At 49.7% G+C, this 15995-nt stretch overlaps 1 protein-coding gene across 2 annotated transcripts in view; it reads right to left on the bottom strand.

The window, feature by feature from the left end:
• Window positions 1-15995, bottom strand: part of OPCML (opioid binding protein/cell adhesion molecule like) — a 1043576-nt gene that overhangs the window by 512499 nt on the left and 515082 nt on the right. For both annotated transcript variants that reach the window (XM_013975837.2, XM_018043456.1), the window contains exon 2: window positions 1077-1161. In XM_013975837.2, the coding sequence (XP_013831291.1) occupies window positions 1077-1161 (85 nt within the window). The remainder of the gene's footprint in view (window positions 1-1076; window positions 1162-15995) is intronic.

The following is a 15995-nucleotide window of genomic DNA, read 5'->3' as shown; positions in this document are numbered from 1 at the left end:
CGTGAGGCCTTCCTTTCCTTCCCCGGGGAGAGGCTCGTCTGGGCTGAGAGGGACACCAAGGAAGTCGAGGGCCGAGCAGGAAGGGAGCCCCGCCCTCACGCGTTCCTTGAAGCTGCCAGACTTCTCCGCTGCAGAATCTGGGGCACGATGTTTTATTTCCACCGTAACCATCAAAGTCACAGGCAGGGCAAATGCATTCACCCCATGCACACTATGAGCAGAGTTAAGCTGGGCGGTCCCTGAATCTGTCTCCGAGGACCAGAACTGCCTCATTAAAGGGATAAAAGATGATATCTGCTGAGCTGGTGGAAAGTGGTGGCTGCATTTTTATTAAAGTCTCTGCTGCAGCAGGCCGGGTCCCTAAAGGTTCATATTCCAAGAATCTCCACCCCTTTGCCTGGAGCCCGTAAGTGCTTCTCTGTAACTCATTAAGGTAAAACAAAAAGCTTTCCTATTGTGCTTTTCACACAGGAGTGTTGTCGTTACATAAAAGAAACATGTTTCCTCTCCCGGTGCCGAGCCTGCAAAGATAAAACTGCCCTCATAATTTACAACCGGGGCCCCAGGAGCAGCACACGGGGTTGGCATGGATGGCTGCAGACTCATAAAGGGCCCGGGCCCAGCAGCTGGCAATTCCAGAGCCGGAAATTTCAGGTATCCCGCTGGTAGAGGCCAACCAGCCCTCTCTGGACCACCGTGCCTCATCACATACCTTCCCGACTGTGAGACAGCCCCCAGGGCACCAGTGCTCCCAAGCTCAGACCCCAGTATTTCAATGCCAGGGCTTGCGTCGCAGTGCCAAGCCTAGCCACAGCCTCATGGATACATGCAGTCCCAAGCCTGGACCTCAGGACTCTCTCCGAAAACCCGGGGCCTGAGAAGGTACAGCGAATGACCAAGCTGTCCAGGAGAACGGGTCCCAGCTGCCACAGAACGCCAAGTGGGCACCTCTTGGGCCTGCAAAAGCCCTCTCCCACGCTCGTCCCCCACGCAGGTCTCCGGTCCTCTCTCACTCGCCGGTTCCCACCGAATCCCATCCGAGGGGCTCAGTCCCCCGCCGAAGTTCAGCTCCCTACCTGAGGGTGGCGCTCTCCCCCTGCCGGACCGTCACGTTGTCCATCGCCTTGGGGAAGGTGGCATCTCCGCTGCGCACGGGCACTCCTGTGGGTACAAGGAACAGCAGCCTGAGAGACACGACCACGAGGCACTTCCAGGGCAGGAAGAGAGACCCACAGACCCCCATCCTCGATAGCCACAACTTCCCAGAACTCCGGCGGCGGCTCGGTCCTCGTCCCCCGCCCCGCACGCCGGCGGGTCTCGGGCAGCCGCGCGGGGAGGGTGGCAGGGGCTGGAACCAGCCAGAAGCGGAGAGGGGGGTAAGGAGAAGCGGAGTCCAGGCTCTCCGGAGTCTACTGATTCTTCCTCAGATCCTGCCTCAGCTTTCCAGCCTGGCACAACCAGATGCCCCCTCCTGCATCCAAAACGCTTTCTCGATGCTCCCCTGGGGAGGAGGGAGGCGGCCGGGAAGGGAGAGGAAGGAGGAAGGTGCGGGATGAAGGTCACGGTTGTTCTTTCTCTGCCTCTCTTCGAGATGCTACTTTAACATTCAGTTGGGCACGTCCTGCCGAGGTCTGGCATCAAAAGTTTATAACCCAAAGAAGGCAGGCAAGTGTCTCTGACATAAAGGAGATGTCATAAAAAGCTGCCGCTTCAAGGAGAGGAGAGAATGTTTTATTAGATCACACATATGTACAGATGTATTTAGAAACCAGCCCGAGTCTCCGATCTGGAACGCCAAGGCGGTAAAAAGTTCCACCGCGGGGACCCGCAGCCGCGGCCAAGTCCAGCGATCCTCCGGAGCGGCGGGTGCCTGGCGTCCTCGCCGCAGCCCGGGCGGCGACTGGCGGCCGGCCCGGCCCGCGGAGCGCCCGCGGCGCAGGCTCGGGGCGCAAGGGGAGCGGGCAGACGGCGCGCCCGCCTCTCCGGGGACGCGGCGCGGGGCGCGGGGACGCGCGGACGCCACGCTCAGCGGCCGCCCCCGGCCTCCGCGCCGCCGGCCTCCCGGGAGCAGCCCCGACGCGCGCGGGCCCCGACCGCAGGGGTTGTCATGGCAGCAGCTCCATCACTGACCGCCGCTCTCCGCGGTGCTGGCGCCGAGCGAGCGGGCGGACCGCGCGCATCCCGGCGGGCGCGGGGCGCGGGCTCCCACCTTAACCCCCGCCGCGCCGCCCACTCGCGCCAGGAGCCGCGCGGGCCGGCCTGCCGCCTCCGCGGCTCCTCTCTCCCGCGACACCGCGGCTGCCCGGGAACGCTGCGCCCCTTTCGGCGGCTTCCCTACGTGCTGGCGGGAGGGAAGGGCGGGAGAGGGAGCTCGGGGACCGCAGCAAATTGGAAACTGACTCGCACCTTCCCTCCCCGGATGCCGGATGCCAAGGCAGAAGTTGCCAAACCCCGCCCTGAAGAGCTCAACTAGGTTTCCCGCGCCAGAATGCCGACTCAATGCGCGCGGTACGAGGCGTCCGCAGCTCTGCCGTCCCCACTCCACGTGGCCGAGCTACAGTCCCATCCCAGACAGAGCTTGCCTGGGCTCTGGCGAGATGGTGGAGCGCTTTCTGCTCCGGTGACCCACCTTGGAAATACTCCTGGCCCGAGACTTGCTATCTCTCCAAATGGCAAATCTGAATGTCTCCCTACCGCATCACCTGCTAAATCGTCTCCATCCTACTCCACATTACTACCCAAGGATCTCATTGTAAGCATACAAGAGCTGGGAAAGGGGGTGAGCTCCTAAAAAGTATTGACTGACTTTTACAAAATCTGTCTGTTGCTTTATGGTCACAACATGAAGTGGAAGCACCATGCACCTGGAGAGGAACTGGTGGTTAGGGCATTCTTAGAACCCAGTCTGTCAGTTTGGAGTGCCAACGCATTTCTTCTGGTCAAGAGCTGAAGGCTTTCCTTGGGCCTATTGAGAGGATTTCTTTCTCCACACCTTATTGTGTGGCTCCTGCCCTTGTATCCTAATCATAATTGAATGGTTGCTAGGTACATTTTGCTTTACTGTATTGGTACTCAAATCCTTTGCAATATTAGCCTGGGCTCTGAACAATTGTTCCAATGAAATGTAATTCAGAAATAAGCTGTAAAGTCTTGCCATGGGTTGTGTTCATTGCTGAAGGGCACATAAGCATGCTAGCTGCTCTCAGTTATAAAGGACTGGACACAGATACTATGCTACAATATGCTGTGGGCTTCCCTGGTGGCTCAGTGAGTGGTAAAGAATCCGCCTGCCAATGCAGGAGACATGGGTTCAATCACTGGGTCTGGAAGATCCCTTGGAAAAGGGAATGGCTACCCACTCCAGTATTCTTGCCTGGAGAATCTCATGGACAGAGGAGCCTGATGGGCTACAGTCCATGGGGTCCCAAAGAGTCAGCACGACTTAGCGATTAAACAACTATATACTGTACTATGATGAATATACAATATAAATAAATGCTGTCCGTCCTCCACCCCCTGCAAAAAGATAACTACACATATCCCAGGTCTAAATTTTTAATTAGAGCATGGGACCTCAGGAAGAAAGAATACTTGTTGCTAGTTATGCCACATGTGTTGTGTAAGTTTTAACAGAGTGAAAGTACCTGGAGTTCCTTCCCGGAAAGCAGGCATTAACAATGCAGATGAGTAGTATGGTTCCTAGTGAGCTCCATGCCAGGAGGGGTAATATATGCTAGGAGGAGAGGCAAGGCCTCAGAAAGCAGCCTAATAACGTATTCTGGGATCACCCACCAGTTTTAATGACACACGCCTTTCCTTAAGACCTGAGTGTAGCTGCGTTTTCTGCATACACATTGCACGTAACCCTCTAAATTCCGAGATGTTCTTGTCCACGGTCAATGTCCTGGAAGGACTTCAATCGTGCAAAGGGGAGAACTGGGGCTGGGCTTACAATTTTCTTCAATTACAGAGTTTGTCTCTTGAACACCGAGGGTGTGAGCCGTCAGGATGGGTCAGGCTGCCACACAAGTCACACAGATCCCTCCACTTGGTTGCCGGGCACATGGATGACCGACTCACACCACTGCCGGTTCTAGCGCTTCTCAGGAGGTGCAGCTGGTCTGTTCCCAAAGGCTGAATCAGCCCATGTAGGACTGCTAGAGATGAAGGGAGTTGTTGGAAAAGAAAGCAGAAAAGATCATGAGATTACAGGTGTGAGGAAAACAGGTGGGGCAAGAAGAGAGGCAGAGATAAGACGAAGCAAGACACAGTATATTCATAACACGTGAACATCCTCCCCTTGGGGAAATGGTCAACTTTTTTTATTTTTGCAGGGCTGACTCCCCCCAGCTCTAGATATCTGGAGTCCTAGAGAATGGGGCCATCATCTTTCTCTTCTGTGAGTCGGCTTTCTAGCTAGTTCAGTATTTGTGGGTGAATAAGTGGATTGAACTTAAGAGCTAGTGAATCAGAGAAATAACAGCAGGGATTTGATTTTTGTGTGAATCTACGCCTGTCTACAGTTTGGTGGGGGCGAGTCATTCATCTGTAAAGCATTGCTGCTGCTGCTGCTGCTGCTGCTACTAAGTCGCTTCAGTCGTGTCCGACTCTGTGCCACCCCAGAGACAGCAGCCCACCAGGCTCCCCCGTCCCTGGGATTCTCCAGGCAAGAACACTGGAGTGGGTTGCCATTTCCTTCTCCAATGCATAATTGCTAGTGACCAGTGTATCCTTTGAGATATTAGAAGGCCAACCCAGACTGAAATGGGAAAGGGGAAAGGGGGTGACCTCCTTTATAGTTTATATCAGCAGATTTCTATGAAATGCTTGACTTGACACCATGGTAGGGAGCCCCTAGCAGCTATGCCTTGCTTGGATATATGATGACATACATGAAGACACATAAAATGAGGATGGACTAGAGAACTCAGCACACTGGTTCTGCAGTTGGATCATCCATTCAGACACTGACTCCTCGACCCTTCTGCTGTGTGACTAGTATCTAATAATGCCTGTCCCGCCTATTTCATAGGATTTGGGGGTATTGTGAAACGTCCCCAAGATTAGGTTGGAAGGTAGGTCGGTTAAGGTGGCAGACATGGAAAACACTGCCTTGAAAGAAGGGAGTTTATCCCTTGGTGTTCCCCAGAGAAGGAGGCATGCCACGCCATGCAAGGTTGCTTGGGGAAGCACCAGGAAGCAGAAAGAACAAGGAGAAGGTCGGATCCAGAGGCTTTATGGTAGTTTCCAGGTGAAGGAATGGACAAGGCAGGGTAGGCGAGCTCAATCGAATATAGGGTTGGATTGTTTGAATAATTGTGACGGCCTCAGACTCTCCCTGTATCCTCTAGTTGTCCAGTACCTGGCCCTGGGGTGACTCAGGGCAGGGGAAGCACTGGCTTGGTGACAGTTGGGTCGAGAAAGTGGTTAGGGTTGTGGGCTCTTCATGGATTGGTTTGCATATGAATGGCAGGCTGAAGGCTAGTCATTTGCTATCTCTAGAAATAGCTAGCCCTGGAGAGTTCAGGATTAGAAAGCCTCCAAGATGTCAAAGCATCATAAAATACAGAATTAAAAAAAAAAAAAACTCAAAACATGATTAATACAGGGTGACAATTAATGAGACAATTGCCTAAGGACTTGGCACCATGGAAGCACTTCGTAATCATAAATTATGATTATATAGCAAAATTCTCACTTTCCTGTGATGACAACTTGGGGCATTTAAAAAATATATACAAATAAGAGGATTTAATTGGCTCATGGGCCAACCTAGGCTTTGATTCAGGTCTTACAGACATCTAGATATTTAGGGTGATTTGTAATAGGAAATGCAAGTTGGACCCAGTGCAGTTTAATAGCTTCAGAGAACTTAACGCAAGGAGGTGACATGATCTAACGACCTCTAAGATATCCCTTTGTCATGAAGAGAAGGGGTTTCAAGGACACGAAGTGGAATCAGGAGTAGAAGAGGGAAGAGATGATGTTGGTGACCGTGGTAAACAGGGTGATGGAGAAACAGGGAAAGGTAAGGAGCGTGCTGCGGAAGCACCGTGGCCAAGGCTCCCTGAGAGTCTAGATGCTGAGGCTGAGGAAATAAAAAGGTGGGGGTTGAGCCTGAAGTGGTACAATGTCTGGTGATGGGGATGAATCCAGAAGAAATAGGTTTAGGGAGGCAGAAGTTGAAAGAGTGAGTATGAGACAGCCGGAAGGAGCCGTGGGCTGGCAGCAGGCGGAAAGAGGCTGAAGTCACATCAGAGCCCGAGGACACTGGCGTCCCAGTTAGGCCCCCTGTTACAGGGAAAAGGGTAATAAAAGTCTCCCTCCATCTGCTCTGTGTGGGTAGGGGAGGGGGAGTATGTGATCCGTGGAACCCTCACCCCACATCTAGAGGTCCCTCTGCCTTTGTTTGTAAATTAGAAATAAATCCCATCAGTTTAAACCCCAGAACCTACGCCGTTCTGAAGTTTAGTGATTCTACTCTTTTCCCATTGTCTCAATGTATTTCCTTTGCTCGCTCACGTCTCAGCTTCTGTCTAGATTCTGAGACTCTTAGGGGGTGCGACTGTGAATTATATTGGTTTGGTTTTAAGAAAATGCTGTTCACTTACCCTTAATGAAGCCGACAGGGAGTCAGGGGCAGGTTTAAGTCTTTTTTTTCTGTAACGTATCAGCTGTGATGTAGGTCAGTCAAAAGCCTTTGTTTTACTGGGTGGTAGGTCAGAATGTAGACACCTGAATCCAACCTCTAAAATCTACTTCTGGGTGATTTTACATAATACCCTTAACTTTGATCACCCTGAGTTTCCCTGCCTGTAAATATAGGCAATGATAGTAATGATTGTGTACGGTACTTGTGAGGGTTAAAGGAAATACTGAATATAAAGCAGTCGGTTCCCTGCCTTGCCATCAGTAGGCATCCATCAATATTCATCCTCATTATCTATAGAAAGAGACGTAATTCCCCTGTCATCATTTTTTTTTTCTCTGAAGCGGCTCTAGGGGCAGATACACTGTACAGAGCAGGACAGACAAATCTCCAAGTTGTTCAGAAGTTGCGTGTGTGTGATGTGGGAAACTGAACAGGTCTCTCTCTAATTTTAAAGAGCCGATTTTAGAACTAGAAGTCACCTAAGGATCAAAGTGGTTATTACTATGATTTCCTTGTACCATGGAGAGGCTGCCTAGCTGAGGATAGCTATGGGGAGCTGCATCCAGCAGAAATATCTGAATTCATCTAATGAAATTTGTATCCAGTTGTAAAAGCAATTTCAAACTGTGTGTTATTCATAAATAAGGAAAACTTACAGCTTGTGTTTATCTGAGAGAAGATTGTACCCAGCTGCTCCGTGTGTGCCTTAGGAAGAAAGAAAGTAAGAAGCTAGAACATGATGCATATTTATATTCCAGAAACCGATCTAAATCAGGAGGACCCAATGGGGCAGGACGATTGAGGAGGCGTGGAGGCTGAGCCAGAGGACATTGGCTGTCTCGGACCCTCAGGACATGCAGGCATCATAAACTAGAGATATTCACTGGTAAACAGTGAGGTCAGAACCAAAAACGAACTGAACCAAAAGCCTTCTGTTTTTTAGGTTCGAGGAAATTTCCAAGAAATGGAAACATACCAGAATGTCATGCTTTGGATGAGACACAAGTTCTGTTCAAAATAAAACTCAAAGCAATTCCTTATAATAACTGCCTACATGGCCAGTGTTAGATGGGAACGAAGAATTTCATTTCCCTTATGTCTTTTTGCTCCCTTGATAACTGAAGCAAATGTATGTGCTTTTTTGAGGTATAACTGACCTATAAAGCTATAGTAATCTCAGGTGTACAACATAATGATTAGATATTTGGATTTGTTGCACAATGATCACCAGAGTAAGTCTAGTTGACACCCATCCCTACATAGCTACCATATTTTCTACTTCCCTGGTGGCTCAGTCGGTAAAGTGTCTTGCTTACAATGTGGGAGACCTTCCATGCTTGGGTCGGGAAGATCCTCTGGAGAAGGAAATGGCAACCCACTCTAGTATTCTTGCCTGGAAAATTCCATGGACAGAGGAGCGTGGTGGGCTACAGTCCACGGGGTCACAAAGAGTCAGACACGACTGAGGGACTTCACTTTCTTTCACTTTCCCTTGTGATAAGGACTTTAGAGGCAAAGAGATTTCAGTGGTTTTCCTGGTCCACTGCTGACCCGAGGCCAGACTGCAGGTCAGTGGAGTCTCACGCTGCCCCCCTCCTTCCATCATCAACCACATCACAACCTCTCTCGGGTCCCAGTGAGAAGAGCCAGCAGTGGACGGGAATTAATCCCCATGTTGCACATCCCAGCTCTGCCTCCTGTAACTGTGACCGGGGGCACACCGCTCATCCTCTCTAAGTCTGTGTGTTCTCATCCGTAAACAGGGTTAACAGGAGCTTCTTGGCAGGGCTGCCCTGAGAATGAGGACAGCTCAGCCTGCTTGCTGTACCTGGCACACTGACTGCCATCAACCATAACACTCCTCTTGATGCCAAAATGACTGAAACTGACCAAAACAAACGCGACAGCAATAGAAGCGAAGTGTGAAGCACACGAGATTCACTTTGTGCAAAGATAGAGAGGATATTTTCCCCACAACCAAAGGAGTGATCTACTGATGAGTTACAATCCAGTCGCTATGATACTGGCCTCCTTGGCCTACATTCTTCCTTCAAAGTATCTGACACACGTGGGTCCGTGTAACTCTCTCTCTATCTCATCAGGATCACAGGGTCCCTGAGAGCAGGTGTTTCTTCTGCCCATCCCTGATTCCTCTGCAGTGGACTGGAGCCTGGAATGGCATAAATACCAGCAAATATTTGTTGCATGAGAGAACTGATGTCCACTTCCCATGGTCTGTGGAATGTCAGTAAAGCCGACAGCCGAGGATCCACCTCCATCCCCACCGTGATGCTTCTTCCTGTCCTCATCCCCTCCCTGGCCCCCAAACTCCTCAATGGTGGGACATCACAAGGCATCAACCACACTGAACATCTCCTTCTAGAAAGGCTGGAGCCTCCTGCAAAGAAACCAGTTTCCATGAGCCATACAATAAAGTCAGCCTCATTAGTTTATAGTCACATCGCATAGAGTTCTATAAATCAAATCACATAAGCCATAATATTGAGACCTACAAGCCATAAAAAGTTTTTTAAATGCTCAATAGGAGTTATTACAGCCTCACCAACTGCCCCCCGCCAACCCGAGTCTCATTATAGCTTCCAAGGTGACAGGTAGAAATTGGATCACTCCACCTGAGAACCAGGGTGGGCAAGAGAATCTGAACCTACCACCCAGGGCCGTGGGCAGTGGGCCTCTGAGCCCCAGCTTTCTCACTGGTTAGCCAGGCAACACTGTACTTTTTCTTCCTTTGAAGAACTGAACAAGCTGTACATGAGACCCCAACAGAGGGTTCAGCCCTGGGTTCCTGAGCTCTGACGTTTCACCTGCTCCCTCTCTCCCTTCCTGCTAAAAGGAATCTGAGCCCCCAAGGTCTTGGAGAGGATCTAGAGCTTGCCTCTTACATTATATGTTGAATACTTACAATCTTATCTCATTAGCCAAGCTTTGAAAAAATACGTTGTTCATTTATTTTGTTGACTAATTCATTAATTTTTTTTCTGACCAATTGTGTTAGCTGCCCCATCATGTCCAACTCCGGCAGCCCCATGGACTGTAGCCCACCAGGTTCCTCTGTCCACGGCAAGAATACTGGAGTGGGTTGCTATTTCCTCCTCCAGGAATCTTCCCCACCCAGGGATTGAACCTGGGTCTTCTTCATTGCAGGCAGATTCTTTACCATCTGAGTCAACAGGGAAGACCCTACTTATTGAAAAAAAATTGCTGGGTCAGGGCATGCAAAACATAGGATACAGTACCTGCCCACAGGAGTTTATAGTCTAGTAGGCAAGTGAATCAAATATTATAATACAGTATGGTAAGATTTAAAGTAAAAATATGCAGGGATGACATCTAAGAGTCAGACCATCTAAATTAAATGAGGGTTCTTGGAAAAATATTCAAAGGAAGTGACTTTTAAGTGCACTCTGAAAGACTGAGAGGGATTTATTCTGTCACTGGATTGCTAATGTTGGCAACTGAGTGGACACTATGACCACTCACAGTGAAATGGGAAGGGTAGTGGGTCCTGAGTGAAGGAGGATAAATGGTAAATGCTGGAGATAAGGTGCCAGTGAAACATCCAAGGAGAGCTTTCTGTCGGCATTTGGATATTTAGGTTTTGAGCCTGCGTGCATGCGTGCCAAGTCGCTTCAGTTGTGTCCTACTTTTCATGATTCTATGGACTCTAGCCTGCCAGGCATCTTTGTCCATGAGGTTCTCCAGGCAAGAATACTGGAGGGGGTTGCCATGGCCTCCTCCAGGGGATATTCCCAACCCAGAGATCCAGCCCACCTCTCCTACGTCTCCTGCATTGGCAGGTGGATTCTTCACCACTAAGGCCACCTGGGAAGCCCCCTGAGCCTGAGAAGGTCATAATATTTTGAGCTGTGATTTTGGAATCATCTTTGTTTATGTGGAGCTGGAGCCCTGGGTTCTGAGGCAGTTGTTCAGCAGGAGCATCATAGTGAGGGGAATGAAGCGTTAGGTGGGAGGTCAGGGCAACACAGGCCCTGAAGGGGTGGAGGGAGGTCTCCTGAGGGAGTGTGCACACTGGCCAGAAAAACTGAAGGGAAATCAGGGATCAGTGACCTCCTGGACTACAAAGAAGAGAGCGGTTAAAAGTGTGATGCTGGAGAATTCAGGCCACTGAAGGATGGCCCGCCATGCATCTGGCCTGCATGGTGGGGACAATGGTGGCTTCGGCAGAAGTGGTTTCCCCTTGGGGCAGCAGAAGTTGGGTGCTGAGCTGAGGAGTGATGGAGAGAGCAGGTGGGAGGTGTGACATATGAGACGGGGAAAGGCAAAGGGAGGCTGTAACTGCATGGACACGAGGGAGGCTGGCATTGGGTTTTATTTCATTTCATCTATAGCCTGATAGCCCTTGGTACTGATATATGGAATCTGAAGACAAGAATCCCTGGACCTGTCAGAGACCTGTGTGTGCTAATCACAGTATTTTGTGTGTGGCTGATGATTAATGAGTATATGTCAGATGCATTGCTTCAGGTCAGATGTTCCATCTGTGGACTTGCTCAGGGACAGACCAACCAACCAATATTGCAACATTTAAAAAACAATTACAATGGCCATCATCAACAGCAGCAGCATCACCACTGGGCTTGTCACCACCATCCTCCCCATTGTCACCATCGACACCGTCATAACCATCACCACCTCCACCAGCATCCTGCTACATGCCAGACGCTAGGGTACATGCCTCACAGGCACCACATCCTGTCCTCCTTTTAACATCTCTGGGAGAAAGGTCTCATTATGGTTAGATTAAGAAACCAACACATGGAGAAGAAAGGTTGTTCCTCATCATTTCTAGGAACCCAAAGTACAAAATGCTAAATCTTTTCCTGCCCCCATCACGGTTCACTGCTGTCCCAATAGCAGCCATAACGGTTCCTGGCAAATAGCACATTTTCAATAAAATGTTTATTCAATTAATAATAAAAACCAGTTATGTATCTCCATTTCATAGCCTCCAATTTCCCAGACATTAGAGCTATTCAAGATGCACATTCCAAGTATTCGATAATTGAAGACATTTGTCTTCATTTGGACATTGGATGATATTTTATTGGTAGCAGTTTAGCTCGAGATGGAGCAGAAGAATTAGACTAGTTGAATGTATGTCGGTCCAGAGGCCCTGTGCCCACATCCCGCTGATGCTGGACCATACTGTCAGTTGTTTATCCTGGAGGAAGTTCCTCAAGGTGGGAAAGCAGGGGGCTGGGCCCCTTGCTTAACAGGCACTGTGGACAGGCTCCAGAGAGGAGTATTCTAATTACAGCGCGACCTCAGCAGTGGGAAACATACTTGTGATGGGCATGATCACGTGGTGTGGAGTGAGTCTCTCATAACATGTTGTGACATCACAGCGTCCAGCTCTGATTCCTGTATTTGTGCACGTTCTCAAGCTCTCACACTGGCACTTGTGTTCTGGTCACATTTTAAAATGTCCTTTTTATGGTGGGTTTTGGCTGAAAAAGTTTGAGGTACCTTGGCCTGAACAGTCTCTAAAATTCTGCTGGCCTCCCAGCAGAATCACCACAGCCACACTGGTATCCAGGATTTGTCTCTGGATTAGTCCTCATCACTAATGTCCCCCAACCTCTAATACCTGTCTCTGGGGAGGTAGAAAGGGATGTGGGAAGAAGAGACACTTAGGGCAAAGCTTTGTTATAGAAGGTAAAAATGAACCCAGCCCTGTCCAATTGCCCACCTAGTAACCTCAAGCGTTCTTTAAAAATGGAATTGGGTGACTGCCTGTAGTATGTTTCAAGAAGGAGCATCACCCTCAGATGCACTATCGTGTGGCAAGATTCTGGCTATCAATTAAGGCATGGGAATAGGGTAACAGGTGTCTGTCTTGCCCCTAAAACTGAACATAAACCCAATGCTTGGACCTGTTACTTCTATTAGGAAGACTGAACTACTCGGTATAGGACACCAGAGAGAGAGAGAGTTTGGAACCTGCTACTTCTATTGCTGCTATGAAAAATAACATTTAAAAACACAATAATAATGGTAACAATAACAATAATAACTGAACGCACACAGCATACCCGAGTCTAAATTAAATGACTTATACACACAACCGCATCAGCCTGCCCAACAGTCTAATTTCATAGATGGAAAACTGAGGCTCAGAGAGGGTGATATCTGCATAAGATCAGAGTGTCAGGAATGGAGATCTCCCTCTAAAGGCTCAGGTATTTCCTTATAGCATGGGAACATCAGAAATCTGGTGCTTTCTGCATCAGAGTCCCCTCATCCAAAGCTGGGAATCCCATGTGTGTGAAAAGCACAACTGTTGTGCAAGCAGAAAGCCAGAGCAAGGCCAGCAGCAGGGCTGAGGACAGCAGGGATGAAAAGGGGCACAGGGGCGCAGGCAAGGCAGGACCCCTGGGAAAGCACGGGCCGCCTCACTAGGCGGAGGGTAAAGCAAGGCTGTGCAATAAAGCTGCGTCTTCTGCTCTATTTTCCACCCTATCCCTCCCCCTCTCCATCTGTCTGTCTCTTCCCTTTTCTCTCCCCCTCTGTCTCTTCTCCCCTTGCGAATCTTCATCTGCTAATTTCCATCCAACACGTTTATGAATTAATTCCAACACTTCTTTATTTCTGTGTCAAGATAGGCTGTTTCCTAACCTTCCCCACCCCCTGGCAAAGTGTGCATTTTGTCCCACAGGCTGTTTTTCTGATAACTCCTGGACTGAGTCACTTACTCTGACATCCACCCAAGCCACTGAGGGTCCACAGAGATGAAAGGCCAGGTCCCAGACTGGACCACCTCGTTGTCAGGCAGTGGGGCAGAGAGAGACTGAGGCTGAGGACTCTGGGGCTCTGGGAGAAACAGGAGAATTCAATAAACAAACACCCCAGATGCTGAAACAGGGCTAAAGTGACTGTCTTCTGTGAGAGGCAGGGTCTGTCAGAAATGAACCTCACCATCCTCATTTTAATGAGAGCAAACTAATGGTGCTGGGCAGGGGGGTTCTAAAAATAGGTTTCTTGGAAATGTAGAAATGGAGACAGACACAAACAGAATGCCAAGCTATAGCCTGGTGTCTTTTCAGCTCTGAAATACCTATGCTTCTAGGCATAATGAAACTATTGAAGAAGAGATTCTGAGATCTTCATAACTTAAATCAATCAAGAATAAGTGCATTTTAAAGACAAGCAACGTAAAGAGATGGGTCGTTCTAAGAGCAAGGGAAAGAAACAGCGTATAAAGGGCCAGACCTGCTGGTTTGTAAATATGTGTTTGATAGACAGACTGGTTGATTGGTGGACGGATGGATGCATTTAAGGGAGAAGGAGCCAAGAGGATGCTATTTGCAGACTTGGCAAGGAGAAGACAGCCAGCACCAGGAGCAGGAATACAAGGAAGTCCAGCACACAAACATGCCCCTAGGACAGCAGTTACAAGCGCACACAGGGGGCTAGTGCAAAGGGATTGGACAGGACAGAGCTTCAGGCTCTGCAAAAGTGACTTCCACTCTCCTGCCTTTGCAAAAGTGACTTCCACTCTCCTGCCTTTGAGGTCCTCACCTGGAAACTAAGTCACTGAACCAGATGCTTTGCAAATTCCGTTCCAGAGGGAAGAGCCTACAGATCCATGTCCACTGCGGAAACAGGGGTCTTTCCATCCGCATCTCTCTCTGCTTCAGCCAGAGCTGCTTTTCTATCCAAAGCACCCTCCTCTGCACATCCAGCTCCCAAGCTCACCTCGACACCCAGCTTGTGTGTCACCTTCTCTGGGCAAATCCCCAGTTTCCCAGCATAAATGCTCTCCACTCCTCAGCCCCTCCTCAATAGCTCCTTCCTGTCTTCTTATTGTGGTGTGTTTGGCCCAGGTTAGTCCAGGGCACCTTCTCTTTTCTGCATGATGGAGAATCAGTCTGCCTCCATCCTCAGCATCAAGCACAAAGCTTAGCAGAAGTAGGTGCTCAATACACGTGTACTAAATGTATGGCTGTGACACTTTTCGCAGAAGGACCGACTTCACAGCAGCTTCTGTGTTTAACTGGATGGATGCTCCAGCGCCGCACAGCAGACGCCTGAGGATGCTTCCTGATGAATCATTGCAGGAAGAAAACCCGAGAAGAGGGAAGCCACGCACAGAAACTAGCTCACTTATCATCCCCAATCCAGGCCTGGGTTCCCCCTGCCTGCACGCCTTCCAGGGTCATGGTGAAGACAGCTTTTCCCAGACAAAAGAGTGAGCCTGGAACTCACGTCTCTTTGCAATTAGCAAGCACCCGCATGGTAAACAGGCTCATTTTGCTCTCACATCAGCAGTTTGCCTAATCAGTGATTTCTACTCAGAGCTGGAGGAAAAGATTTCGAGTCTGGACCATGGTGTGAGTGAATGGAAGATGGTGGTTCACAGGAATACCCTGACTATTATTTTTATATGTGTCATAGAGGGGGCACCGCGCTGAGTGAAGGATGTGGTCATTTGTTTCTTTACAGATATCCTTTTCATGTGCAAATCTGTCTTTAACATGACTTTTCACACAGGCTCTTGCTTGGGCCCTTGCTTGTACTTGTGTGGTTCTGACTTTAAAGACAGCCCACATTCCAGACAAGGTCCGGCCAACTACTTGGGAGCTACTGTTTAGATCCAGCCACAGGCAATGAGGCTTCCCAGGTGGTGCTAGTTGTAAAGAACCCACCTGCCAGTACTGGAGACATGAGAGACAGGTTCAACTCCGGGTTAGGAAGATCCCCTGGAGAAGGGCGTGGCAACCCACTCCAGTATTCTTGCCTGGAGAATCCCATGGACAGGAGTCTGGCGGGCTACAGTCCACAGGGTCTCAAAGAGTTGGACGTGACTGAACGACTTAGCATGCGCCGGAAAGCATGAAGCTGCATTCCATTTCGAGGCTCTGCCTTATTTTGTGCTATATTTAATCTTTAAACTGGGGGTGCTCCACCAACTTACCTTTTCACTTCAGCACCTGTGACCTCAGAGCATCATGCTCCGTGCCCCCCCACCCCCCCGCACCCAGCCCAGTGTGTCTGCTCTATGTGGATGAGAAACAAAGACAGACTCTTTTATCTGCCAGACAGAACCGCACCTGCTCGGCAGAGCGCCTGGAGATCCATGATGTGGACGTGCGGCGGTGGCACTTGATCCGGCCCCGAGCCCCAGGCACAGGACCTTGGCGGGGCATCACCCACCCACACTCAGGACTTCACAGGCATGACGTGGCAGTTTCAGGATCCTTGGGAGGGCAATCACTCTGTCCTAGAATTCTGGACTAGGCAGGGTCTTAGGCATTGTTTGTGCTCACTTGTAGATAATGCTGGGAGCCTGTGTGCGACCCCT

This window comes from Capra hircus, chromosome 29, assembly GCF_001704415.2.
Source record: "Capra hircus breed San Clemente chromosome 29, ASM170441v1, whole genome shotgun sequence".
NCBI classification, from domain to species: Eukaryota; Metazoa; Chordata; class Mammalia; order Artiodactyla; family Bovidae; genus Capra; species Capra hircus.
This window is presented reverse-complemented; position numbering and strand designations above follow the sequence as displayed.